Here is a 26990-nt window from a genome sequence, read left to right as displayed (position 1 = left end):
ATTAAATAGTAATTTGTACTTACATCTTTTAATGCGACGTTGCATGTAGTCACATAAAACTCAACAAACACGTCTTAACTTACAAAATTCATAAGCGCAACTGATTAACGTTTGTGTGAATAAGTAAGACGTACCGAGCAGGTAAAGAGTGAGCGAGACAGATAACACTATTATTGTTCTTGTATCGCACGCCTGCTTAGCGAGCTGGCAACAGTAATATGGTGGTGGGTCATAAACAAACTTGGGTTTCAAAAATAAAAATAAAATCAAAGTCGTATTTTGTTTGGTTCGAATCAGCATTTATTTTGAGAAACATAAAATAATTATAATAAAAATATTCTCAGAGATCAAAGCTTTGATTTTAATTAGTTTTTCAATATTTTAATTTATAACTGTCCACAGAAAAGACTTCACAATCAACAGAAAAGACAAAAGTTGTAATTTGTCTAAATAATTCTAAACTAAATAAAAGAGTTTTATTAAAATTACAACAATCTGGCTGTATTAATCATCTTCACATAAAAAATGTCATAAAATAAACAATCCTCTCGTTTTGAAAAAATAATGAATTTATGTCCACAGAAGGGATTTATTTTCGGTTGACTTAAATCAAACATAATGTCAACCAAACTGAACGTAAAATAATATAGAAATAAACATAATGAGACATATCATATTGTTTTATTCGTCATCGCCACTATCAGTGTAGGGATCGACAAAAGGTTTTTGAGACTGCTTAGGTCGTACAATGAAGTCGCCTTCGCTGCTGCTGTCTGTGGGCAATGGATGACGATAGCGAGGTGTAAAAATAACATCAGAGTCATCAGAGTCTGAAAGGAACTTGGATCTCTCATCCTGCAGAGGTAAAGACACGTCTGAATCATCAGAGTCTGGCAGGAAACCAAATCTTTTACAGGGACGTGATGGGACATTATGAGAAGTACCTCCATCAGGTGTAATCTGATCTGACCTATAAGTTATTGTAGAAGCATTAGCCGTGTCTTCACTTCTCGGAGAAACGTTCCTTGCGTCAGCCATACTCAAGGGACTATGCGTTTGTGTATTATTGGACGGAACCTTTATCTGGCCAATTTCAAAATGCGGGCAAACAGCATTAGATGCACAAGACAGACAACTAAGCCTTCGGGCATGTAAAATATTTGGATCATTTTGATTCCAAGAAAGTTGATGTATCTTAAATGTCCCTTTATAAGCTTTCATCGCATTTTTATCTACTATTTCTTGAATGTCTTCAATATTTGGATCCCCAATTCCGTAGATCTCAATTCCTTTACAGTTCTCTTTTAGACATAACATAAGTGAGTCATAGTCAGACACATCTTTGCCCATCGCAACCGAACTGTCGCACAGCCTTTTTATGCAGCCACCTACTCCGTCTGGAGCACCTTTGCCATGCCCCTTTTCGCTATAGTGCCAAACAATATCGGTCACGTCATTTAATTCTCGACTAATGAATTTAACAATTAAAAGAAACATAGTTTTGTTTCGGTATTGGGTCGTTGGGCCGTCACTCAAAATATGTAGTTCTGTTAAATTTGGACTGAATTCTTTAATTCGCTGTAGAATTGGTTTAAGGTGGGCACAGATCATAACAGGATCATGGCGTAAATTTTTTGAAATAGAACACATGGATGTAGTTTGGAAACCATTATTCGGAAATTCTGCCGCGCTATAATAAACGCAAGTATGAAGAGACAATTGAGGCTTCGAGCCACCAAAATGAGCCGACTGAACCTCAGCACTATACTTACAATTATAGTTTTCGGAAAAGTCTACATGCAACAAGCCTTTGGTAGACGTTAATTGTTGTTTAAATGTTTGTATTGATCTCATTTGATGAATCATATTAGCTACATGTTGCATGAATACTGGTAAATTTAAATGTAATAACTTCACTAGCGCACCTATCGTAGTTTTAACAGTTTCTTTAACACATTTCTTGCACTTTTTCTGTACACCTTTGATAACTACATCCACGTCTTTTGTAACCCATCTATCATAAGTTATATAATCGTTTTCGGCAAAGTTATTAAAATCAATTTTCTTATAAAGACAGCTCTGACACTCTCTCTCTAAACATTTAGGAGTCAGTGTATTATTACAACACAATGCCTTAGCGGCATCGGATGCAGATCCGTAAGAAACAACTTTCGATTTTTGAAGTGATCGAATTATGTGATCATTATTTTCGTGTAACGTACAGAGACACGTGTTTCTTGAAGCTGCTTTTGGAAACAGAACCCAAAAAGGTCTATATCTCCTAAAAGTCTGATATGAAATATTAAATCCTGTTTTGAGTTTAAATATTATGTGTAAGTTTAAAAGTGTGTCATTTAGTAAACGAATTTGCCTTTTGCTTTTTTTCCTAGTTATTGTTTCATTTTTACCTGCAGTTAATCTACTATATTCGTCATTTATTAAAAAATCATGCACAGCTTTTCTTATATCCGTTTTCAAGACTTTATTTCTAGAACTCGACTTCGATGCTTTCTGTTTTCTTTCTTCTAGTCTTCGTATTCTCATTCTATACTTTTTAATTACCTTCCCCATCTGAAACACCTTTTTCTTTAAAGCCTCATTTTCAGCTTTTCTTGCTCTTTTATTTCGGGCAGCTACTGCACGTCCAGATTCAACTCGCGAGAGTGAGGAAGACGGACTTGCCGGTGGAGTATTTTCTTGTATAAGTGATTCAGTAGCTTTTCGCATCTTTAATAATTGTCGCCGTTTCTTCGATTTTTCGCGCCACATTTTTCTTATTTGCCGCTGTTGCCTCGGTGTAAACTGATCAATTGTTTTAATATCTCCTCTATCCTTTTTCTTATGGTATCTTTCTCTATCTTGTTTGCGTATCTCTTCAACAGCAGCTTCAGTTAACTTAGCCCGAGCTCGACGCATACTTAATTTTTTTTGTTCACGCCGTCTCATCTTTTTTTCTTCATCAGTAAGATTCTTTAGTGTATTTTTTCTAGGCATTTTAATTTACTGAAACAATGACAATGAACCATGTACCCACACCAAGCCAAGCATTAAAAAAGACATAACACGTAAATGCAACACAATATTGGTAAAAAAGTCCCATAATAAACATGACAATAAATATATTATACATGGCATAATATCCTATGCAAAGTAACAAAAACAAATGCTCTAGCTGTTCAACACATAATTTGTTTGCAAAAAGCAAGTTTTAGTCTTAATAGATGTCACTTCTGTGGACACAGTCTTTTCCGTGTCAATGTCCACAGAAAAGTCTACGTCCACAGAAGTGACTGTCTACGGAAAAGTTTGTCCACGGATGAGAAAATCAATCAAATCAAGCGTAAAAACACGTCAAAATTTTAGGTTAGAATTTAAAAAGCAATGCTTGTAAAAATGGCGTCCCATAACAATTGATGTTAATAGATTTCCATAATATTTGATAAAACACTTACCGTGGTATCGAAGTCACAGAAAAGTCGCAATGATCTTTTATATTATACTGAAATAATCTTTGATTTAAGCAATTTTTGTTTTTTAATTGACGGAGCGCATGCAGACCGAAACCAAGGTATCTTAAACTGACAGCGATTGAAATGTTACCAGTTCAAATAAACAATTTAGGCTGCGTTCCAAATATTGAGAATTCAAACATTGTATATATTATGACCACGGAAAGAGTCGCGGACCTAATAACAAATTGTTCATGTATCATAATTTGAAGAAATTTTATTTAAATATTGTATAACAGTGGAAAAATGGATTTTGATTATATTAATAACGGTTAAAAGAGGTGATGTATTAGTATTTGTAAATTATTACATTTTAATTTTGATCATGAAGTTTGAAACCGCGTTTGGAAACGGTCCACGGAGGGGTACAAAAAGGATGTTTATATTTTAATATTTTTAAAACTAATAATTAAAATGTAAAAATTACCTGGTAAATTAATGGTGTACACTCATATTAAATAACTGTAAGTATAAATATGGTTGATTTACATTGTTTTAGTTAAGTTTGAGTCAACGCACACATAATTTTAATGTTCTGTTTATGACCCTGGTAGCGTGCAGTCGCGCTCGGCAATACACAAGAATCTAAAATATTGGTTTAGTTTAAGACTCAAAATATAGAAAACATTGTCCGATTTCGATATTGCGATATTGGGTCACCCAGTATCAGAATTGTAATATCGGAACTTGCACTCCGAGATTCCGATATTGCGATATTCCGAGATTCCGAGATTCATGCCCTATCTACAACGAACTGGTGATTATTTTCTTGACACTAACTTTTTTTGGCCTGTTCTTTTGAGCAGAAGCCCTCAGCATTTTGCATTAATTTCTTTTAATAGCGTGCCTCAGAATGTTGTTTTTAAAATAATTCGCAGTCTGGTATTGTGAAGTCATTGTCAGATTGGTGTATTATGTAAAAAAATAATGTTATAGTTTTATTATAAGATAGAAAACATTTTTGGTTCTCCTCTTGTACCTCTAGACCAAGAACATTGGGTCATAAATTGCCGAGTGAACATGGCATTCACCAATGCGTAAGCGTTATTATATGCGCATCCTTTGCCTTTCGTACAGAAAGTAGCTTTATAATAATTTCTTCAGCTTGCGGATTATTTAAACGTTCGAGTTCCTGTAGGTTGCTTACAATATTTTTGAAATTGTCTTTATTATTATCCTGACGATTCAAATCTGTTACTGGTACCGAAATACGGGTCACCAATTCTAATCTAGTGTTCAATAAAGCAAGTTTTTATAGAATTCTTTGTTGGCTATCAAATAGTACTTGAATATTTATTTCGTTTGCTGATGCCACACTTATTAAGTGGTCGAGCTTTTGGGCTATATTGTCTAGTTTTTCAGAATTACTTCCTGGGGCTCCTGTGGTTTCAGTGGCTTGATCGTAGGCTATTTCTATAACTTCAACGCCATCAATACTGGCATTTTGATCTCGAAGTGAAATACCGACTATTTCAGAAAATTGCTCATAAGTTTGATCAGTGAAGTCTAAATTATCGGTATGTTCGTCGGTTGGTACGCTTTCCCAAAAAGTTTTTTACGTCTTCATCTGATTTATCATCTAATTGATAGGAACAACTGCTGTTGCTGTCAGTTTCGGAATGGTTCTAGGTTCTAGGTAGAACGAACAGCCGTTATAATAATAAAGTTAGAAGACCGTCTATTCAAGTTGTTACTTTCAACCAATCGTGACAAATTATTTGGTAAGGAAATCCTTTGTCTGATAATGTTGAGCATTTCTCCTGCATCATCTCTATTTTTCAGGCGAACACCAAACCTGTTCAGAAGACTGGCTGCTATTTGAAAATCTTGCATCATATGCGGCACAGTCTTATTAAAATAATCTTGGCCGTAATAATTTAAAATCTCTTTTACAATAGCCATCAACTACCTCTACCACCCATCTACAAATTGTAACACATCTACTTCTATTTGCTTGCTCTGTGGTGAGTTTGTGTTCACCTTCTAAAAGGGAGTCTGGCATGTATGCTTTGTAATTGCAGTCTTCTAACAGGCTGATAGAGTCTCTGAAACCCCTATCTAAAATAAAGATGTCATTAGCTTGGAGGCACAATCTGAGAGGAGAATTTTCATTTCTAAATAGGGAAGTCATGATCTCAGCATCCGATGTGGTGGCCCTGTATGGACCAAAACAGTCAACATCGCATGATACAATCAAAAATGGTTTCAGTAGATATCTATACTTATGCAATGAGTAAGTATCCTTTTGAAACATGTAATTTGAGCCTTTATTTATATATACAGTATGTATATTTAAAGGAGGGACTTATTCAAACCCCCAATAGTTTATGCATAGACTTCACCAATAAACTTAGAAACAATAAAAAACCCCTAATTAATGACGAACAAAGAAGTTCCAAAAAAGTCGTAAAAATTTCGCAACATCCTTCCGCTTATCGCAGAACATATGAGCGGTCAATGACTGACGCCGACGTAGGTATGAATGCATTTTCCCTTCATACTTTAAACTGGCTTAGGACAGGCAAAAATATCTGGGTACATCAAACAATAAACATTCTGCAATGTAAATTTTCATAAGACGTGATGCGCCATCGTATTTTTGGCGTATTAAAAAAATGGAATCACACCTATTTACAACGATTAATAATTTGAGTATTTACAACGATTTTGCACTGGAAGTAATAATTAAACTAATCTTAAAAATTGTTCGAAATGTGCACCTCCCCGCGTTATGCACAGTTCGGCACGCTTTCGCATATTGTCTTTAACACGGTTAAGGACGATCGGATCACTTCTAACATTGTCAAATACGTTCGTTATTCGATCCTTTAATTCTTCTCGATTGGAGTACTCCGTAGAGTAAACAATTATTTTTACCTCACCCCACAAATAAAATTCTAGCCGAGTGAGATCTGGCGAGCGTGCGGGCCAAGGCACCGCCCCGCCACGACCTATCCACTTAACACCAAAATGAATTTTTAGGCACTCACGTACGCGCACCTGATAGTGCGCGGGCGCTCCGTCATGTTGGTAGTACAATTTCCGGTAGATATTTGAAGGCACTTCTTCCAGCATCTCACTCACTACATTATTTAAAATGTTTAAATATGATACACTGTCAAGCCGTCCATCAATGAAATAAGGGCCTATTCAATTGTTATTTAAAATACCTGCCCACACATTTACACTAAAGCGATGTTGATAAGCGTCCTGTCGCGTTACATAGGGATTTTCGTTACTCCACCAATGCTCATTATGTACATTAAAAATCCCCATTCTTGGTGAATAAAATGTTTTTATCTGAATTAGACAAAAACCACCGACAAAAATTCACTCGAGGTTTGTGGTCGTTAACTCCAAGTTCCAGCACGGATCTAAAATGGTAAGGATGCATGTCTTCGTTGTGCAGCAGCTTCCACACAGTCATGTGTGATACACCAAAACGCCTTGCAGCATTCTGAGTACTTTCTTGTGGGCTTTCTTCGAAGTACTCGAGGATGGCATGTTGTAGGTCTACTGGGTATGGTGCTGCTCATCGTCCTTGAGCATGCGTTGGCACGGTAAATTGACCATACGTTCGTAGACGCTGGTTGACACCTAGGATCAAACTGTATGATGGTATCTGTCTGTTGGGGAACATTTCTCTGTACATTCTTAATGAATCATCCTCATCCCTTTTGCCCCAAGGGTGGGGTAAAAAGGACCGGTATAATTAAATAGTTTTCTAAGGGTAATTAAAGCACGTAAATAAATGAAAGCTATTTTAAATCAACCAGTCTTTATTTTAATTAAAATAAACTAAACAACTTTACTTATTTTAACTTATGGCTCAACATTTCAGTCTTAATTGGCCCAGCTTTTAATGTAACATTAACATAACTTTTTTACAATAACTCGTCATCTGAGTCGCAATTTATACATACATAGGTCAAAGATGACAGTGAAGGATTAACACTCGTGGGACCAACCTTTGCAATTAGAACATCGTATCCAGACTTCCCCACAAATGCTCTCCAGGTATGATTCACAGCACACCAAGCAAAAACTGTCCTCCTTTTTGTCATTTAAAATTGTTTTCTTCACTTGCTTTTTTTTCTGATCGACATTTTTTCCTTTTCGCCTTATTTTGGGAAACAGTTTTCTTTTTCTTATTTTGTAGTTCTAAAAGCAGCGCTTCCTTTTCCGGTGTGTCTGTTTAAATAGTTGTATTGCGTCGCTTTCTTCCCCCTGTTCCCTTACGAGCTCCAGCCTTAGGGTAAAGTCTAATGGCTTCGGGAGAAAACACGTTACTCGTAGATGTTGATGAGCTCATTGAAAAAAGATAGAACAGCGTAGGAAGTTGATGGCTCGGGCTCCATCATTAGTGCTAGCAGAAAGCAATGGATCATTTGGTGACCATAAGAGCGAAGCAGTAGATAAATCAGCTGCTGCTGGTTTTTTTTTTTTTAGCGACGTAAAATCATCAAATGACCCCTCCCGCTGTGGGTTAGCAGCGGTGAGGGAGTGTCAGACTCTTACTGACTAAAATCGTCGTGTTCCGTCATAGACCTTTTATGTACCAGGGCCGCGGTATCTCTTTCGAACAACCCGCAGCCCCGGCAGGCCTTGGCCCTGCTGGGCCCCGCTGGTGCTGGGTCGCTAGGTATTAACAAACTTGGTGATGTGGATGAAATAGGTGGATAAGTTTGAATAGCTGTGGATTACTCAGAATTATTATACGGCTCAGTAGACGTAGAATTTGGTGCCTGTTGATTATTAGGGTTTGGTCGATCCGTCACATAGCTTGGAGCGAAGTCTGATTCATTAAAAACATCTCGATTTAATGGATAAGCGCCCGTTTTTTGAAACCCAGTAGAAATATTGTTGAGAGTTGGGGGTAATGCAGTTCGAACTATTCCTGGGAGGTCGTATATAGTCATGGTTTTGCCGGTATTGTTACGCATCCATGCGTTTGTCACTTACAAATACTTTTTAAATGGACCGAATACTGACACATCCAAGGGCTGCAGCTTGTGTGAACAGTGGGGTGGATACGGAAGCATCACTACTCCATTATCTTTGGCTAGATCCAATACAGGCAAGGAGAGCTGAGAACAGTGATTATCTACCAGAAGCAATTTCATGAATTGCAAGAATTCCACATCAGTCATCCAACCGCTTGCATTTCCTGCACCTATGCATTCTGCAGGCTCATCTCGCACAAAATGATCCTGATATTTCTTCCTGGAAAACACAAACAATGGTGGCACGGAACCACCAGTTGCTGAAACAGCAACCAGTAATGTAACGTTGGTACCTCTTTCAGCGGATGTGACTGATCCAACGTTTCGTTTATATCGTGTAGCAAATAATAGAGGTTTATTAAATATTTTATGCAAAGTACTTATATGATCTTTATAGCAACAAGTAAAACCTAGTCAATAAAGTATGAATAAATGAATATGTAGTTTTAATTTACTTACCAGTCCTTCATTAAGTCCTTCTTCGGTATTGATTGTGGTATGGCATTTGTAGATGCTAGAAATGCCTCCATGGTATCATAATACAGCCATCCTGGTTTATAAACATCATCCTCTCCTGCACCAGATGTCAATGATTGTTTCTTGCGCCGCAAAGGCTGACGAAATGTTGGCATGAGGGAATTTTTCTTACTTTTCAAGTCACTTGAAGGTCTACCCATTTGTACACTTAACCTTTCCCAAGCATCATTCACTTTTTGACTATTTTTATGATATTTGTCTTTGGGATCCCAAATAATGTTTTCTTTTTGGAAAAGTTCCAAAAATCTAAACGTTTCTTCTTGCGACCACTCCATTTCGGTAATATGCAAGCCACAACCTGCGCGGCACAAGGTTGAAACTCGAATGGAGCGAGCGCGCGAATGTAAACACTGCGCTCGCGTACGTCGCGAGGTCCTTTGACTCGTGCCCAAAAAACCGCCTCGGACGCGAGCGCTGCGAGGCGCGAGACGAGACGCGAGGCGAGCCGCAAGTGTCTATTCACACTCTCGTCTCGTGCTTCGGCTCGCGACTCGTCTCGCTACTCGCGCGCGAGTGTAAATGCGGCATTAAGTGTAGTGTTGGCTGAGAAGGTAGTGTCGAATTCATCTAATCTAAAGGGTGGCGCAATAGAACGTGCATTCATTAAGTATAGGCTAAAATAAATTAATACGGAAGGTATTGTTGAAATAAAAGACAGGGTGATGGTAATTAAATGGATTTTACTTTAAAAAAATATAAATATAGTCCTTATCGATTTGACAACGGCGACCCATGGCAAATTCACCTCCTAGCGTGAGCCCTGATGTGACTGGCGAAACCGAGCTTATTTTTAAATACTCGATCGCAAGTACTGGTGTACAACTGACCCGCAGCATTGAGAGTGTAGGTGTACGAAGGCTTAGGTCTCTCTTTTTGTAGTTGGCGCTTTTCGTCTAAAGCCTTGAAGCAAAGACACTCGAGGCTTTTTAAAAATAACATCATCTAAATGAGGCCGTCATTTAGATGATGTTCTCGCAGACGATGCTCTCGAAGACGAAACTCCTCTGAACGAGAACACAGACTTGTGAAAACTTGTCAATAAGTCTGGGGATCACCCCAATCAAGGAAGATATCCGCAGGGAAATGGCAGCATGATTGCTGCCATTTCCCGGCGGATATCTTCCTTTAGCTGATTGATGTTCCTCGGATTGTTCATGTAGACTTTGTGTTTGAGGTATTCCCATAAAAAAAGTCAGGGGGCTTTAAGTCAGAGCTACGTGGGGACCAAGGGATATCACCTCTTTTGGTCTCTCAATTAGTCTTTCAGGAAACATTTGTATCAGGTCGCTCCGTCTTGTTGGAACCAAGTCCTCGTATTCGCTATTCTTGATCTCGCTAGTTCTCGAGTCAAAAATCGCTCTAACATCGCAACATAGCGGTCGGTCTTAACGGTGATGTTTGGTCCTCGTGAATCTTCAAAGAAGTAAGGGCCAACCAAATTTCTTTGCTTGAGATTGCTGCCCATACCGTTACTTTCGCACTGTGCAGTGGTTTTTGATGTTTCAATTTAGGATTCTCGTCGCTCCAATAACAACAATTTTGTCGGTTAACAAAAGTAGTTAACGAAGTGGTTAACGAAGTGGGCCTCGTCAGAAAAAAATATGTTTTCAAAAGTGGAAAATCGACTAAGAATTTCTTCATAAAATGTCAACCTTGCTCTGAAGTCGGTCTCTTTCAACTCCTGTGTTAACTGGAGCTTATAAGGATGCAGTTTAAGGTCCAACTCTAAAATTCGCTGTAAACTTCGTCGCGACAAGTGTTGCCGATTTTCTCGTTGACTCCTTCACCCTCTCAATATTATCTGTGGTCCTATACGTTCAAAACGCTTTATCCATATTTGCACTCCGAGCTTCATTAATGTGTTTTAATCCATATTCAACAATACAGTCGCCTTGTAGAGATGTATGAATGACCATTCTCATAAACGTGCGAACACAAAAAGCGCGATGCTTCGCGTCGAAGTGATTCATGGCTACTAAAACTCCACAAGTGTCACTATCCAACCACGCTAGGCCCCCTGCCCGCGCGCCACTTACCCCTCCAAAAAAGATGACGCAATATGCACGTTCTATTGCGCCACCCGGTATTAGACTGCGTATAGACTGGGCATGTTGTGCAGTTTGATATCCGCATGACTGCAATGGTGTTGCTTGATACTGTTGTCCAGTTTGATATCCGCGTGACTGCAATGGTGTTGCTTGATGAGTATAAATATGTATGAAGGGTGGGCGTTTTTGGGCTGTCTTTAGTAAATTTCTGACGTTCGAAAAGTGCTGTTTTGCAGCCAAGTTTGAATAAACGAATTTTGATTTTGAGCATAAATGTACCGATTTTGGCAAGATTACACCCTGCTAACATCAATACGGTAGAAAGGTGCCATTTCGGCGCGCTTGTGTAATTGGGCGTTTAGTGTTGCTGCGGTTGATGAGGCGTTACAGAAAGTCACGGTCGCTAACGTGGCGCCACTTGATGTTCTTCCTCTTGCTGGTAGGGGGCGGGGGTGCACCCCCCGGCCGCACGCGTGCTATCGGCTTAAGCTCGTGCTGATCCTGGAGCTCCTGGCCACCCCGCAAGACTCCCTTCATGCGCGAGTGGAACATTGCCGAGTCTTCCTGCTTTCTCTCCCACAATCTAATCATTACAGCTGTGTTTTCAACTTCCGTGCTCAGTTTAAATACTTCGAACATCAACGGGAGATTCTGCCGAGAAAAAAAACCGTATCTTATGTCTGGCCGTGTCGGAACAACGTCCCATAGGACTGTGCAAGCTAGTAACTGATTAGAAAGTGCCAGTATTTCCTCTAACATTAGTGCAATTAAGTCAGCTGGCTAATCTTTTTCGAGAACAGTCGCCGATAATCGGTCTAGAATCTAGCTAGATGATAATGGAATACCTGTCATGAGATAATATGAAAGTCTCCCCTTGTGACTGTAAGCTTTAACGCCACATGGTAAAGTACGTTTCCGCCCCTTAACCCCCAAAAGTAATTTAAATTCCAGCATGCCTTAATTGCACCCAGTTTTCAATAACATCATTGCGAAATTAAGTAGTTATGGTTGTAACGTTCAATACCGTGTTGTGTTTGTGCTTCCGGTACATGACGTCACGGTCGACAAGCTGGTACAGATACACCACGCGCGCGTACTTGTGGCGCAAGTCGTACACTAGTTGGCCCATCTGGAAATGCTTCGAGCCGAGGTATTGTTCGCAGTACGGTTTCACGGCCATGACCTTCATCTCCGCGTCTGCAACCAGCTCGCGTGTAAGTTTGTTCGCTTTATTCCCTATATAAACTTTGGTCTTGGAACTATATTGACACTCGGCTGGACACCATAACACTGTAATAATATACGATTGAGTGAGAGCCGTTGCTAAAAAAAAAAAATATTTCTACCAAGACTCAACTAAATAGTCTGCATTGTGCGCGCAGGCTTAGCTGACTAAATTCAAAAACCTCAAAAAACTCATTGGTATGCTTAAAGTAGTCTCGAAGTAATCCACGATCCAGAAAACACGACTCACCAATGGTGATGACCGTCATGCTCGTACACACCATGCCGACACACATCGCGTCTGGTTGTGCAACCAATACTTATCAAATAATTAATACTTAACACTATGTAATACTGTAATTTTATTATAACTGATACATAGGTATAATTAATACGCAGATAAAATCTTTCTTTTATGCCAAGCAAATAGCAAATTAATAAACTTAAATGTTGAGCCTGCGAACCAAACGCGTAGTTACGGTGTGCAGAAAATAATTGTTTCAATGTATGTTATATGTAGTAATTCGTGACCAATTAAATAGTGAAATAGTGACGAATAGTGTCTCTAGGTATAACAGAATAGAATATGATATCACCGTACCTATACCGAGCGATCTCAATACTGGTCTGAAATTTTCCAATTTGTGTGATTTTAGTAAGTCTTAAGCCGGTTATTACTTATTATTACACATTCACCATTATACACGGGAGAACCAATTACTTCGTAGAAGTCCAATCTAATTAAAATGTCGCCTCCCGAATCTATTAACGCGTCTTTTATGTTACTGCACAATAACTTTACACTCTTTACTGGTTTTGTAAAAAATTTAGAAATTGGGTTTGTTTACATCCAAGACTTTAGTGGAAACATGGGTCATGCTTCCACTAAAGTTATTTATTTTACTTTACACAGCACTACAGTTCACCAATATGAAATTGTTACCCGACACTTAGGTTCTTCAAAAATATGATATAGTTTTAGACCAATTATGAAACGACGATCTCAACCAGACAAGTACGGGATCGGGAATAATACATGCCGTGCCGCATATGAATAGTAACCAAGTAGAAAAGGTAAAAATCAACAACCTTAGTTTTTGTTTCAATATACAACATAATTAACATAAATATAAAAGCAGTCTTTGAAATATACATAATTCGATATATTTGAATTCGGTGATACAAATATAGATTTCGGTGGACACCAATTTTCAAAAAATAAATCATGTATGATATAATCATGGTGAAGTGTCGGGTAACAATTTCATATTGGTGAACTGTAGTGCTGTGTAAAGTAAAATAAATAACTTTAGTGGAAGCATGACCCATGTTTCCACTAAAGTCTTGGATGTAAACAAACCCAATTTCTAATTTTTTTACAAAACCAGTAAAGCGTGTAAAGTTATTGTGCAGTAACATAAAAGACGCGTTAATAGATTCGGGAGGCGACATTTTAATTAGATTGGACTTCTACGAAGTAATTGGTTCTCCCGTGTGTAATGGTGAATGTGTAATAATAATTTTGTGTATTATAATAAAAGAGTTATATATTAAATTGAGCTTAATCATAAAGCTAACCTAATTACGTAAAAATCCCCTTTAGGATAAACTTAAAAAAAAAAATAGAAAAAAAAAGTTCAAAAGTTGATCGAGAGAAAGAAGATGGATCAAAATTGCCCCACGGCCTATAACAATGAGACGTATCTCAAAAAAAAGATAATAATGTTTAAAAAAATATGGCATACTCTCTAACTTCATTTTTTACACCTTCATACGAAAAAAATGCACTAAACATTGTTGGAAAGTTCCCGTCAATACGAATAAATAAGCCCAAACACGAGGTAGTTAATATGAACCATTGCCGAGTTCCCTCGACCTTCTCTCGTCTTCATCATCAGGTCAGCTCCAAACCTTTACTGTTGCATAGTTTTATCAAACACACGCCTCTGTGTCAAGTTTTTAGTCTGCGCATGCCTACAACTTTCAAAAGTTGCCCTGGATTTCTCAGGGTTTCCACCATCAGATCCTGACCTGATGACTATGAGACCACCTCTAAGGTGTACCCTATCAAACAAAAAAATATTTTTTCAAAATGGTCCATAAATACTCTTGTGAACGCTGACTTTATAACAGCGCCTGAACAATGTTTAGAGCAGTTTTTTCGTATGAAGGTGTAAAAAAATGAAGTTAGAGAGTATGCCATATTTTTTTAAACATTATTATCTTTTTTTTGAGATACGTCTCATTGTTATAGGCCGTGGGGCAATTTTGTATGGATTGTGATCCGTCTTCTTTGTTTAGTTTTCAACCAGTTTACTTTATTTTTATTTGTACATATTTTGCGGTTAACTATTTTTTTTTCAATGTGTTTTGTGCTTAAAAAAATGTTGTTTATTCATTCTGATGACCTGAAGGGGTTTTTTCTTTTTACAGATTTTCATGATATTAATGTATTCTTCTGCGGTGTAAATGCGCTCATGATGCTTGAGCTCACATTCAATTTTGCTAAAGTCAGTGTCACTAGGCAAAAAAGAATGGCCGGACTCTAACCGTCTTACCACAAAAACTTTTAAACGTCAGTTTATGCCTTCTCTAAAAAATGTCAAATTATGACGTTGACATATGGTTCATTTTGCAGCCAAAATTTTATTAGACAACTGTAAAACAGGGTTTAAAGTTTTTGTAGTAAGACCATAGATATTTGAAAGTTATCGTTTCAAGATTTGGGTGCCTATTGAGTACAGTTTTCAGCATCAGGATAATTTTAATATTTATATTTTGTCCTCCGCAGCAATCGCTCCAAAGGACTAAATTCTCCATCTCTCATACCTTTTTTTATAACATTAATGAGGCACGAGCCAACTTCTTGGGCTCCTCGTCCGACTTCACCTTCAACCCAGATGTTACATCGTCCTTGGTCCTTAGAGCCAACGTGAATCCCAGCATTGTATACCCAAAGCTGATGTTTGTAAAACACTATGTTAGTCGGTATTCGGGTAATGGCAGCGTTGTTTCTAGATCGTAGGTAAGACATTCAAATTTGGGATCTGTTTTAGCCCGAGCCGTGTCTTGAGACATTTGAAATCATATGGCTTCAAATATTAAACACAGCGACCCACAATTACCTACCAAAAAAATCAACATTTTTGTAACTTTGAACACGAACTACAAAATAACATTATTATAATATGATTCATATTGCACTAAAAAAGAGATCAATAATCAACTATGTATACTAATTTAAATAAAGCATAAATCACTTGTTTTCAAGATATCGCTCTTCTTGATAATGTGATCTCAAGAATATATGTGCATCCGACATTCCATCAGACAGCGAACTATTTATTTTGTTACAGAAATACCCAGCACTCAAAATCAACCTTTCACTGTCAAAGGCGCTTTTGTGTCTGTTTGAAAATCACCATTTTGGCTCTGTGGGACGTAGCGAGTGTCTGTGGTATTAATACTTGTGATGTCGATATCAGCGAGCAAATATCGTTAACTTTTGATTATTTATTTTTACATTAACATATATTTCTTTTATTTTATTCCATTGTACTCTATCTCCGTTAGTATTTTTCGTCCAATTACCCTTTAACTCCTGTTTAAAATCTAAAAAGTCATTGTGCTGTACCTAAGTCTTCTATAATATAGGGTTTTTCATTTTCTTTAGCCCAGCGAACTAAACAAAACCATTCAGAGGGGTATAAATAAACTTTCAATTAAAGCGTGAACGCTGTCACCCTCATTTGGAGTATGACCAACTTCCAGAAAACTATGGTGAATTGAGACGTTATACAAAATAGCGGCGTGCATATACATTGCAAAAACATTTCGATTTTGACCTACACAATTGTCAGACCAAAATCGAAATTCATTTATGCCTTGGTCTTTGTACTTAGAAATATACATAAATAGACAACTCGATACTAGTTAAAAACTAAAATTGAATACGGACAACTTTCTTATTTAACGATAGAACCTCTTTTTAGATGTGTTAAGCGCCGTCTTTTTTTAATCCTTTTTATTGCGGCATTATATTTTCGTGCCAATTTATTTCTGTTCGACCTTTTGTTTGGTTTAGATTTCACACTGTTAGGTTTTTCTTCAATTTTTGATGTTTTATTTATTTTCTGTTTCCGTTTCTGTTCTCTCCATTTCTTTCGTTTTTTTTCTTTCTCTTCTTCACTGAGCTGAGATTTTTTTTAGCTTTTATTTTTAACTCTTTCTGCATGTTTTTTCTCCACTTCTTCATATTTCTGTGGATTTTGTTTCAGTTTTTCTCTATATTTTTTAATCCGTTCCGCCGCAGTAAGCGCCTTTTTGACACCTAACGAAAATAATAAATATAGAAAATAGGTATGCAATAATTAAACACAGTGTCCACTCAAGTGCAAGACATTCAGGCATTCTATCTGCATACTTAAACGGGGCTCTTAAGTTTGTATGGAAAAACTACATTCACTCCGGCGAAACCGCTGGCAGAAGCCGTTTTATTTTATATTCGTGCTATTGACAACAAATCAAGGAAATTACTTCTAAAACACATTTAAATCAAACTATACAAACCAGATTAATTAAATAAGTCAAATTCAATGATTCAATCTAAATATGAAATTTACGTTTTTAAATTTATTTAAAATTTACGACGTAAATTTCATCTTTAAAATAGGTAATTAAATAGGTGCACCTTCTTTTTGAAGTCGGTTAAAAATAAAATAAGCAGTAGGTTATGTACACCAAGCTTTATGTTCCGCTGAGTTACAAAAACCTATCCACTGAGAGAACGTTTCTCAGTTGACGTAACGGATTTCAAGGTTAGGTCAATTCTTTATAAAATTTTCGTGAATCACAGGTCTAATTGATTCAAATGGTTGTTTTGTTAACAAATAATAGATTATTCTTCTCGTGAATACTCTTTAAAATAGTAAAACAAGCGTACTTACCAAGTTATCTCCGTAAATCAGTGGAATTTTCTAACAGCACTACCACAGTCGTACCGGTTCCGGCGGTGTTACACGCCAAACTGAACGAAATAGCAACATGGCGGAGTTGTCGAAAAGAACCTTAGAGTTGCCATAATTTAAAAAAAGATATCAAGTTAGTAAATTTTATTTCTTCCTGGGTATATTTGCGTAACTCAGTGGAATTTTCCACCATGCCCATTTTTTAATAATTTGCTAAACTATTGTTTTATTGTTTCTTTTAGACAGAATTGACCAAATTATCCGTACTACTCTTACATCTGTTTTTAATTTGGCCTTGGACGACCGAGCGTGGCTTCAAGCCACCCTTCCGATCAGATTCGGTGGCCTCGGTGTCCGCAAAATTTCCAGTTTAAGTCTACCGGCGTTCCTATCCTCGGTCTGCGGCACTAAGGAGTTGACCAGAAAAATTTTAGCCCCTTCACTGGTCGATTCTGAGGTGCCGTGTCTGACTGATGGCATGAACGCCTGGAAAGTGGCTTGCCCAAACACAGCCTTCCCTGACAACCCGGCTTCCCAGAGACAGTGGGACGAGCCGCTCTGCAGATTGACGAGAAATAAACTAATTGAAACATCTGTCAATACTGCTGAGCGTGCCCGCCTACTGGCTGTGGGAGAGTGGGAGTCAGGGTTATGGCTTCACGCACTGCCGTCACCCAGCGTTGGGACCATGCTGGGTGACACTACATTCCGGCTCGCTACATGCCTACGCCTCGGCGCTCCCACTGCGGCTCCGCATCGCTGCCAGTGCGGTGAATCTGTGGACCGCCTTGGGCACCATGGTCTTTCCTGTGGCAAAAGTGCTGGTCGCATGGCACGACACGCCAGCATAAATGACATTAGCCGTCGTGCTCTTGTCACCGCCAGAGTGCCAGCCATTTTAGAACCTAGAGGCTTGGCACGCGACGATGGCAAGAGACCAGACGGGATGTCTATAATGCCTTGGAAGATGGGAAGGTCTTTGGTGTGGGACGCAACCTGCGTCGACACCCTTGCACCTTCCCACCTTCCCAGTACGGCGAGATGTGTCGGTGCAGCTGCTGCAGCCGCGGAAAACCTCAAGCGGCACAAATATGTAAACCTCACCGGCAATTGCATTTTTGAGCCGTTTGGGGTTGAAACCCTGGGACCATGGGGCCCAAGTGCCCACACTCTTTCGAGAAATTAGTAAGCGATTAGTGGAGTCCACTCGTGACCAAAGGGCTGGCCTATACTTCGGTCAAAGGATATGCATTGCCATCCAGCGTGGCAATGCAGCCAGCCTTTTGGGCACGATCCCAGCTGACAGCGATGCGGATGAATATTTTGATACTTAGTTTTAATATTTCCCTTTATTTAATTAAGTAAATAATAAGTAAATTACAAATTGTATTTGAGGTATTAATTTTATTTATATCTGTTGAAATAATAATACTCATTGTTTTATTATATTTTACAAAATATTCACTAAATAATAACGTATAAAATGAAAAGTAAAATTTGCGTTCTTTTTAATGACACCAGTAATTTAGGAATATTGGGATTCAATTTTAAAAGTCGCGGCAAAACATGTGCCATAAAGAGGGTGGGACAACGGTAGAAAACAGCATTGCCAAGTTCAAATAATTAATTTTCGTCTTAAATTTATCGTAAAAGATACAAGTAGGGTTTTAAAACATTGTCCAATATTTAAATTATCTTATAAAATAAAATATAATCTGCTTAAAAGTTACAGTCACACGTAATTAAAAAAATAAAATGTGGGACAAAGTCAAATCGCTACCTACAAACTTTTCTAAAATTGCCTTGCTTGCTTAGCAAGGAAGTGGCTGGTTATTGGGAGCGGTTGTTCTATTTTTGGCGGGCGAAATCTCTATATGATTTCATCCGCCAACAACAGCCGAAATTGCCGCTGTGCCATTTTGACTGTCCCTGATTTTGAGAACATGACAAAGGCGTTGTGGATGGACACGTTGAGAAGCCGACGGAAAAGCTTCTTGTACCAAATTGAATTACGAACCCTTTCTATTGGAAACGCCTGCAAAAGTTGATCCTTTTTGTCGACGCCTCCCATAGCCAGGTTGTAATCTAATACTACTTTCGGTTTATACCGAAAATAGCGTACTTCTCTTTTCTCCGCCGACCTCTACCTTATGGTATGTTGATATTAATGATACCACATTCGTGTCTTTCCACACCGTAATAGTCATGTCCCGTGTCTGGCTAAATGCCACTTCATCAGACGGCATGTTTGCCTTATTTTTGTGGCGCAAACTGTCAGGCACAAACTCCCGATTCAGACGCAGGGTGCCCATTACGTCCGTCTTCTGGGCCTTGACCGTGCGTGCCAGTAAAGGACTGTTATAAAAGTTGTCCATTACTAGAGTGTGACCTCTATTAAGTAATGGACGAACTAACTTTACAACAGTTCTTGACGTCGCACCTTCAGGCTCAGCCTCGTTCTCATTACTCTCGACATTATGGCATTCCTTCTTCCCAGTATATATTATCATCTGCCAGAGATATCCCGTCTTGGACTCACAAAGTTCATAACTCTTTATACCTACCTGAGTAGCTTTAGTTGCTATGAGCTGAGAAAAAGAGAGTCTGTCTTTCCACAGCATCAGCGACTCGTCTATAGCAATGTCCTGCTCAGGTAGTTATAAAGAGCAAAATTTTGTGTTGAGGTGGTCAATTACTGGTTGAATCTTCATGAGCTTCGTCGGGATACCTCTGCCACACAAAATATTGTCTACAAAATGTAGACATCCCTTTATGAGCGAAAAACGATGGAACGCCATAATATCGGTGAATTTGCCCAATTTTAAGTAAGGCAAACAGGGGAACCAGTATTCCTTCTCCACAGGGAGTGGGATGATGCTTTGCAGCATAATGACACCATTATTACTTTATTGGTGGCCATTTTCTCATACGAGAGAATTGTGGAATGGACGAGGAGACCAGATTCGCTGCATATTTGTTGGTCTCATCGACGATGAGGTTGATTATGTCTCCGTCCCAAATTTTCGAAAAATCTTGGAACAGAGATATACCCTCAATGGGGAAAGTTGGCCCCGCTGGTCCCGTAAAATTTTCTCGCACCCCAACAAAAACTTGGGGATCGTGAGACCAATCAAATATCAGCAAATCCTCCTGACTCGACTCTCGTAGAGCACAATCATCCTGCCTGTCGATGGATCCTAAGACCTCGCGGAGCTCGCTGGACAAGTCTTCCACGGCGAATTCTCCAGCGTTCCTCCTGGAAGATCGAATACCATCCAGGCAATCCTCCTCCTCAACATCACTGCCAGGATTCAGAACCTCCGGGTCCTCTTCGTAATCAAAGATTCTAAAACCAAATTATATGAGCCTTTATTTAACTATCAGCTGCTTTGAGCCCCCTAGTTCATGACGCAACTAGATTATCATCACAAACAACATTTTTATTACAACAGAAATAAACATAAAATATACCTGGTCTTGTGAAAGACGTCAATGGCCCGGGTGAGAACCCAACCATCTCAATGTTGGCATCGACCATGTGCTCGTCCACCCCTTGGCCTTCATCTAGGATAATTACCCCCGTGGACGAGGTAAAAACTAACTGATTTTCCCTGCGAAACATCATATATATTAATTCAAATTCTTTTTAATGTTTCGAATAAGTCAGGAGATTAAGTTCGAACTTACTTTGAGGGTGGCGGTGTGATGGCACCTTCTTCGACGAGCTCAAACCTCGAAGATCCACTTGCGTCCAACGCTGGATAAAAAAGATTAAAATATATTAGGTTGGATCAGTCAATAAGGGGTACGATATCCGGCAGACAATTTACACACCTGACTTCTGCAATTCCCATTGTTGAGGAATAAGCGGGGGGGAGGCACTTCTGGGGTGCCCGGCACCAAAGGCGTGCCCTTTGGACCGGCGAGACTTTTCTGGAAATATACCTCTAATATAATTAAGACATTTGTGACTGTGTAAAGCATATTACCTCTATTTCCCTAAATATTTTTCTTACCTTCTATTTTTGCTAGGAGGAGCATCAGGCATTAAAAATTGCCCGACCTCCTTCCTGTCACGTAGTTCTTGAAGCCGTGCCCTTTGCTCAGCTGGTAACCGGGCCATCTTTTTCTTGTCCAGAGCCCGCATTTTTTTTCTTTCTTCTACCATTGACCTAGAAGAAGTTATCGGTCGTGTTGGTCCAACAGAAATTTAATGAAAAGAAAGTACTTCTATCATTTCTCTAGAGTAAAAAATAAAGAAAAAACAATTCTTACGTCGTTGGTTGCGATAGTCCTGCAACAGCATAAGACGCTGACTGCATCCTCTACAACTGGCTGTCCCCTTAAAAGTTAAGTAACATTTTGGATATGGCTCTAAAATAACCTAGCAAAGCAAGAAAATATCCGTAACCAAATAAATAATTTAAAGAAAAGAAAAAATACGAAAAAAACACAAACATAGCAAAATGAAGCGATCGGGCAACGCCGCGCCCACGTCCACGACCACGCCCGCGGTTTCTTACTGGACCACCACCACGGTTTCCCAGTCGACCACCACCCCGACTGCCGTTATTTTTAGCTGCTTCCATTTCTAAAAATAATAAATTGTTTGTGGTTATTTACCTATGCTTACTAGAATAAATTAATTCACTGACTGCGGTGTAGAGGATGACGCGTTCTCTATTGCTGTTGCGTTGTAGCACGCTGCTTGCTCTGGCTGGTGTGCTTCGAGTGGGTCGCTGTCGGCGCCCCTGCCTCGGCCTGCTGCTGATGTCCGTTTTGCTCCCCCCCTCTCCCCTCTGTTCGAGGGGTAGCGGGGGCTCGACCAGTTTCCCGCTTGACGAGAACGGCTTGTCGACGGCTGTGAGGTCGAAGGATTATTCGGCTTTGGGTTTGAAGGAGGGGCCCTCTTCTTAATCTGAAGCCCCTGTTTTTCAATTGCTTTAGATGCTTTGATCTTTTCAGGAAGCTTCTTACTGAAAAGCATCTCATACCTTTCAACATCCTGTACTATATTTAAGAACGTCTTGTTTAACCCGGGGGTAACAAACTTCTTCCTGGCTTCGGTTTCCGTAAAGTGCTCATCACACAGGAGTCTGCAACTGTCGCTTAGATGTTTGATGGCTTCGAGTCTATTTTGTCCACTATCTAACAGGAGTTCCAGTCCTTTATTAAGGGCCCAGGCCCAACTGCTGCTGAACGGTTTCAACTCTCTTGTCGCGAGCCTTACTAGCTTCCGGGACAACTGCCGATATTTCGGGATTCAATTTTGGTGCCTTCAGCAGAGGACAGTTTTCAGGTATTAAAAATTGTTTTAACAATTTTTCTTTAACCTCTTTATCAAGACCTTTACGTAATATTGGCAACCACAGTTGTGCCAAGCTATCGTGTATTTTTGGGCCAAAGTTGGGCGTATATTGCGTAGATTCACCTAACGCTGCGAGTTTTTTCCGGATCCAGTTGGGGAATCTCGACAGAATCAATCAAGTAAGTCATCTAGTCTAGTCATATAGTCGACGTCCTCAATCGGTTGTTCATCATCTAAAACCGATATAAAACATAATTTTATTGAAGGTAGTCTTTTTTACTATGTCAAGCAATGTCACAAATGACACACATGGCACTAATTAATGTTTTAACTGCATAACTGTAAGTTAAGCCACGGTTTTCCTACTTCTCAGTTTTTTGAAACCTCATATTTGACTACCCGACGCAATATAAACGTAAATCACGAAGACGTTTGGCGACCATACTGTTAGGGATGTAGGACTAAATAAATCGATATCTCTAAAATATGTGCGATGTGTGCCTGGTAGGTTGAAAGGACTACATGGTTAACTTTATATCTTCGAATGAAGCGACGAAGTATAATTGTAATTATTTTCAGCACACCATTCAACATGCAACTTAAACATTCTCGAAAAAAATAATGGATCTAAATATTTTTTACTAGTACGTTTTCTAATGTAGTGAGACACGACAGGGGTGAAAGAATTAACTTGATCTATGACAGTCTGCTTCATTTTGTTTGAAATTGTATATTTATGGTTTTCATGCCGACCTCTGTTATCAATAACATCAGTAAAATAATTTATTTCTTGTTTTTTTCGTATTGCAGTATAAACCCAATCTTTACTTATATCGAACGTGTTCAAGAACATTGTTTTGCAAACTTTTTGTAATGTGACGCCATTGTCAGAATTTATAAGAAGATGATAATGCAAAGTGTGTGATCGACGACTAGATTCGCTTTCAAAATATTTTTTTGTATCACATATTTGGCTATAATCTCCTATTGTTGCGCGTGATCACCAGTACTCCAGAACTTATACTATATACTATGTGACATTAGGTTTATTCCTCTATAGTTGTTGCAATTCAACACATCACCCTTGTTCTTAAAAATGGGCACCAGGAAACTATTGCACCACTCGTCTGGTATAGCTTCCTCTTGCAACAACTTATTGAAGAATAAAGCCAGCCATTTCCATCCATCCATCTTTAATAATTTCCACACTTCCACTGGTATTCCATCTGGCCCTATCGCTTTTCCATTTTTCATTCCATTCACTGCTAATCTGACCTCATCCTCACATACATTTCTTACAAGGCCCTCGTTCACCGCTTTATGATGGAGCACACCGCTCCACTCATTTTCTTCATTCATCAGTCTTTCAAAATATTCCTTCCACCTACCTTTAATCTCCACATCATTCGAAAGGACCGTTCCGTCTCCATTCTTTACACACTTTATCTGGCATACATCTCTTGTCATTTTCTCCCTAGATTTAACCAATCGGTAAAAGTCATTTTGACCAGCTGGGCTATCTAGGGAGTCATACATCTTCTCGTGCGCTTTTGCCCTTGAAACAGCCATAATCTTCTTTGCTTTCTTCTTACATTCATCATATTCAGCCTTTTTTTCTGCTTTTTCACTATCATCATTGTCTTCCGTCCGCTGCCATTCCTTGAATTTCATCTTCTTTTCCTTTAATACACTCTGCACTTCTTCCACCCACCACCAAGTTTCCTTCTCTATCACTCCATTCCCTTTGATTCTCCTAGAATGCTTCTTGCCGCTTTCCTTATACACGTCGCCATTCCACTCCAGCAATCATTCACATTCTTTTCATTCATTTCTCCCATTTCAATCATCTTATCAACCACTACTTTTCTAAATTCCTGGGCCAATTCTCTCTCTTCCCCAACAGATGCCATTTGATTTTGGGGGGCCGTCTCTCTTTGGCTTTTGGCCGGGTACTTAAAATCACATCCATAACTAGGGGTCGGTGCTGCGAGACTACAGCTTCGCTTGGTATCACCTTGCAGTCTTTGATGTTCTTTAAACTACTGCGTCTGACCAAAAAGTAATCTATTTGTGTCACGTGGTGACCGCTTTTATAAGTGATCAGATGTTCGATGTTCTTTTGGAACCACGTATTTACCACTGCTAGGTCAAACGCAGTAGCAGCCTGTAGCAGGGCTTCACCCTCGTCGTTCTGAAAACCGAACCCCCACCCTCCATGCACTCTTTCATAATTCCCTCTCATTCTGCCAACATGGCCATTAAAGTCTCCTCCCACAAATACCTGTTCATTCGTCGGCACATTCATCATTACTGCATCGAAATCCGTCCAAAATTGTTCTTTCACCCTGTCATCACAACCGACTTGAGGAGCATACACACTTATAACATTTATTATCAAACTTTCATACATTATTTTAACAACTATTATTCTATCATTCACTCTCTTTACATCTATCACACTTTCTTTCAAGTTCTTATCTAACACAATGCCTACCCCTTTACTTTACCTTTAATTCAATATATTCTGTAAAATAATCTTTTGTATTTATTTTATTTAAATGATCAGTACATCCAGAATCAATATAAAATTCTAAATCTATAATATAAAAATGAATTGCAAAATGTGTTGGTAAGCGCATACCTCAACAACGCCTGGACCAATTTGGCTAATTCTTTTTCGTTGTGTTTGTTATTGTCAGGAGAAGGTTCTTATGAAAAAAAAATATGGTAAAGTAGAGAAGTCAGTTGACGGGAGCAAAGCCGCGGGCAAAAGCTAGTTATTAATATTATCGTGAGACGTGTTACCTTGCAATGCATTGCTCATGAATGCATTATGATCATAACCTGCTAAATTTGCATCACTCTGTTCCCTGGTCCAGTTGTCTCTTCTATTGCCATATCCTCGTCCTCTTGTGTCCATATCTCCAATGATTTCCTCTTCCTCGTTGTCTTGTGTCATGCCTTGCCTTGTATTGTCTTCTTGTCCGGTGTCCTGTTGTCCTGTACTGCTTCGTCTTCCTTGTCCTCGTCCAGTATGGTATCCTCCACGTCCTCTGTTTCTCAGACACTGGAACTTTAACGGTAATAATACGTACTAAATAAAACAAGAGATTTTTAATCCGCAACACCTGCGTATTTTATTTTATAAATTTTTGGCTTTACACAATTGTTTTCATCCTTCATTCTCCTATTTAATAAACTCTTAAAATACAATAACATTTTTATTTTAATCTTTGACAATGCAATTATAAATGGAAACCCAACTGAAATTAAACATTTTACTCGAACAAAATTAAAAAATAATCAACTATTAATCAAGTAAGTATCTAAGTAGGTCTATAAAAACAATTCGATTAAAATTGCTGCTCCTCTGTCCATGGGTTTGCTAGCCACTCAGATTCTTTCATCACTGGCATCTGAAGCGCAGACGAAGACGGTGCTGGAATTGTTAAGACACTTGCATCAACTTCGTCTTCGTCGAGCCAGTCAGCATCCTCAGACGATGTTTCATAACGACGCATAATGCAGAGAAGCTCATTCGCCCTTCTGGCAGCAAGGCGCTGTGGCTGTACTCTAGTTTCACAATGGTCTGGGACAGTTTTGCCATGCAAGTAGATTCCACAGGTTGGACATACTTTTTTCTTCAGGTCGGATTGTACAGATGAACAAAAGAAATCGTAAGGCATGTGCTTAAACCCTTCTAGAGGATTTGACAGATCAACGGACAACCTCACAAGAAGTGGCGAAAACTTGGATGTTCCTTTGTCTAGTAAACTGGGTACTACGAGCTTGCTTGGAGTTTGAAGTATTGGGCAAGGTGGAGGCATGAAAGTATCCGCAGCACAGATTTCAATGCACTTCTCGGTGGCGAACAGCAGGATTCATCCGCGCATTTTATAACCTGTAAGAAATATTGCGATTCACGGACGTGAACGCTATACCACGCCAGATTTGGCTCTGCTGGATCCTGCATGCTATCTTCGGGCTATCTATAGTCTGCCGAAACGACGTAATTATCAATTTTCATTTCTCTCCACACTTCTGCAAGTGTTTCCCCAGCGTGCTGAAAATTGCGTTTTTCCAAATCAGCATCCGTAGTCATTCCTTTGTCGTCGAGATGAGAACCAAAATGTTCATGAGGCAGAATGACGCCTGCCTGTCGTTTGCTGAGGGGATCCATCCGACGTTTAACTCAGTTATATGCGCTCCGCCCAGGAGCATTAGTCGCTATAAACAAGGCGTCCAAGTTCTGTTTTTTAAAGTGTTCAATCGCAAAGTTCTTGACTTTACGATAACGCGGATATTTTGTCAATTTTGTCATTGACATCGACGTTTGTGTGTTTCGGCGCCGAATTTTAAACGGAAATCTAATTTGTGTGTTACAAAGAACGTGC

The 26990-nt window shown here is 39.0% G+C and overlaps 3 protein-coding genes across 3 annotated transcripts; all 3 read right to left on the bottom strand.

Annotated features, from left to right (window-relative positions):
* Positions 1 to 681: 681 nt before the first annotated feature.
* On the bottom strand, positions 682 to 4049 carry LOC124636049. Its single transcript, XM_047172003.1, has 2 exons — positions 3453 to 4049; positions 682 to 3003 (listed from the first exon to the last, which is right to left on the bottom strand). Exon 2 carries the CDS (start codon positions 2992 to 2994, stop codon positions 682 to 684), a length of 2313 nt encoding a protein of 770 aa, XP_047027959.1. The 5' UTR covers positions 2995 to 3003; positions 3453 to 4049.
* A 7432-nt stretch (positions 4050 to 11481) lies between these two features.
* LOC124636048 lies at positions 11482 to 12590 on the bottom strand. Its single transcript, XM_047172002.1, has 3 exons — positions 12572 to 12590; positions 12122 to 12387; positions 11482 to 11748 (listed from the first exon to the last, which is right to left on the bottom strand). Exons 1-3 carry the CDS (start codon positions 12588 to 12590, stop codon positions 11482 to 11484), a joined length of 552 nt encoding a protein of 183 aa, XP_047027958.1.
* Positions 12591 to 24454: 11864 nt separating this feature from the next.
* Positions 24455 to 26117, bottom strand: LOC124636047 (craniofacial development protein 2-like). The gene is made up of 3 exons (XM_047172001.1): positions 26058 to 26117; positions 25402 to 25663; positions 24455 to 25074 (listed from the first exon to the last, which is right to left on the bottom strand). Exons 1-3 carry the CDS (start codon positions 26115 to 26117, stop codon positions 24455 to 24457), a joined length of 942 nt encoding a protein of 313 aa, XP_047027957.1.
* Between the last annotated feature and the right edge of the window lie 873 nt (positions 26118 to 26990).

This window comes from Helicoverpa zea, chromosome 13 (genome assembly GCF_022581195.2).
Source record: "Helicoverpa zea isolate HzStark_Cry1AcR chromosome 13, ilHelZeax1.1, whole genome shotgun sequence".
NCBI classification, from domain to species: Eukaryota; Metazoa; Arthropoda; class Insecta; order Lepidoptera; family Noctuidae; genus Helicoverpa; species Helicoverpa zea.
This window is presented reverse-complemented; position numbering and strand designations above follow the sequence as displayed.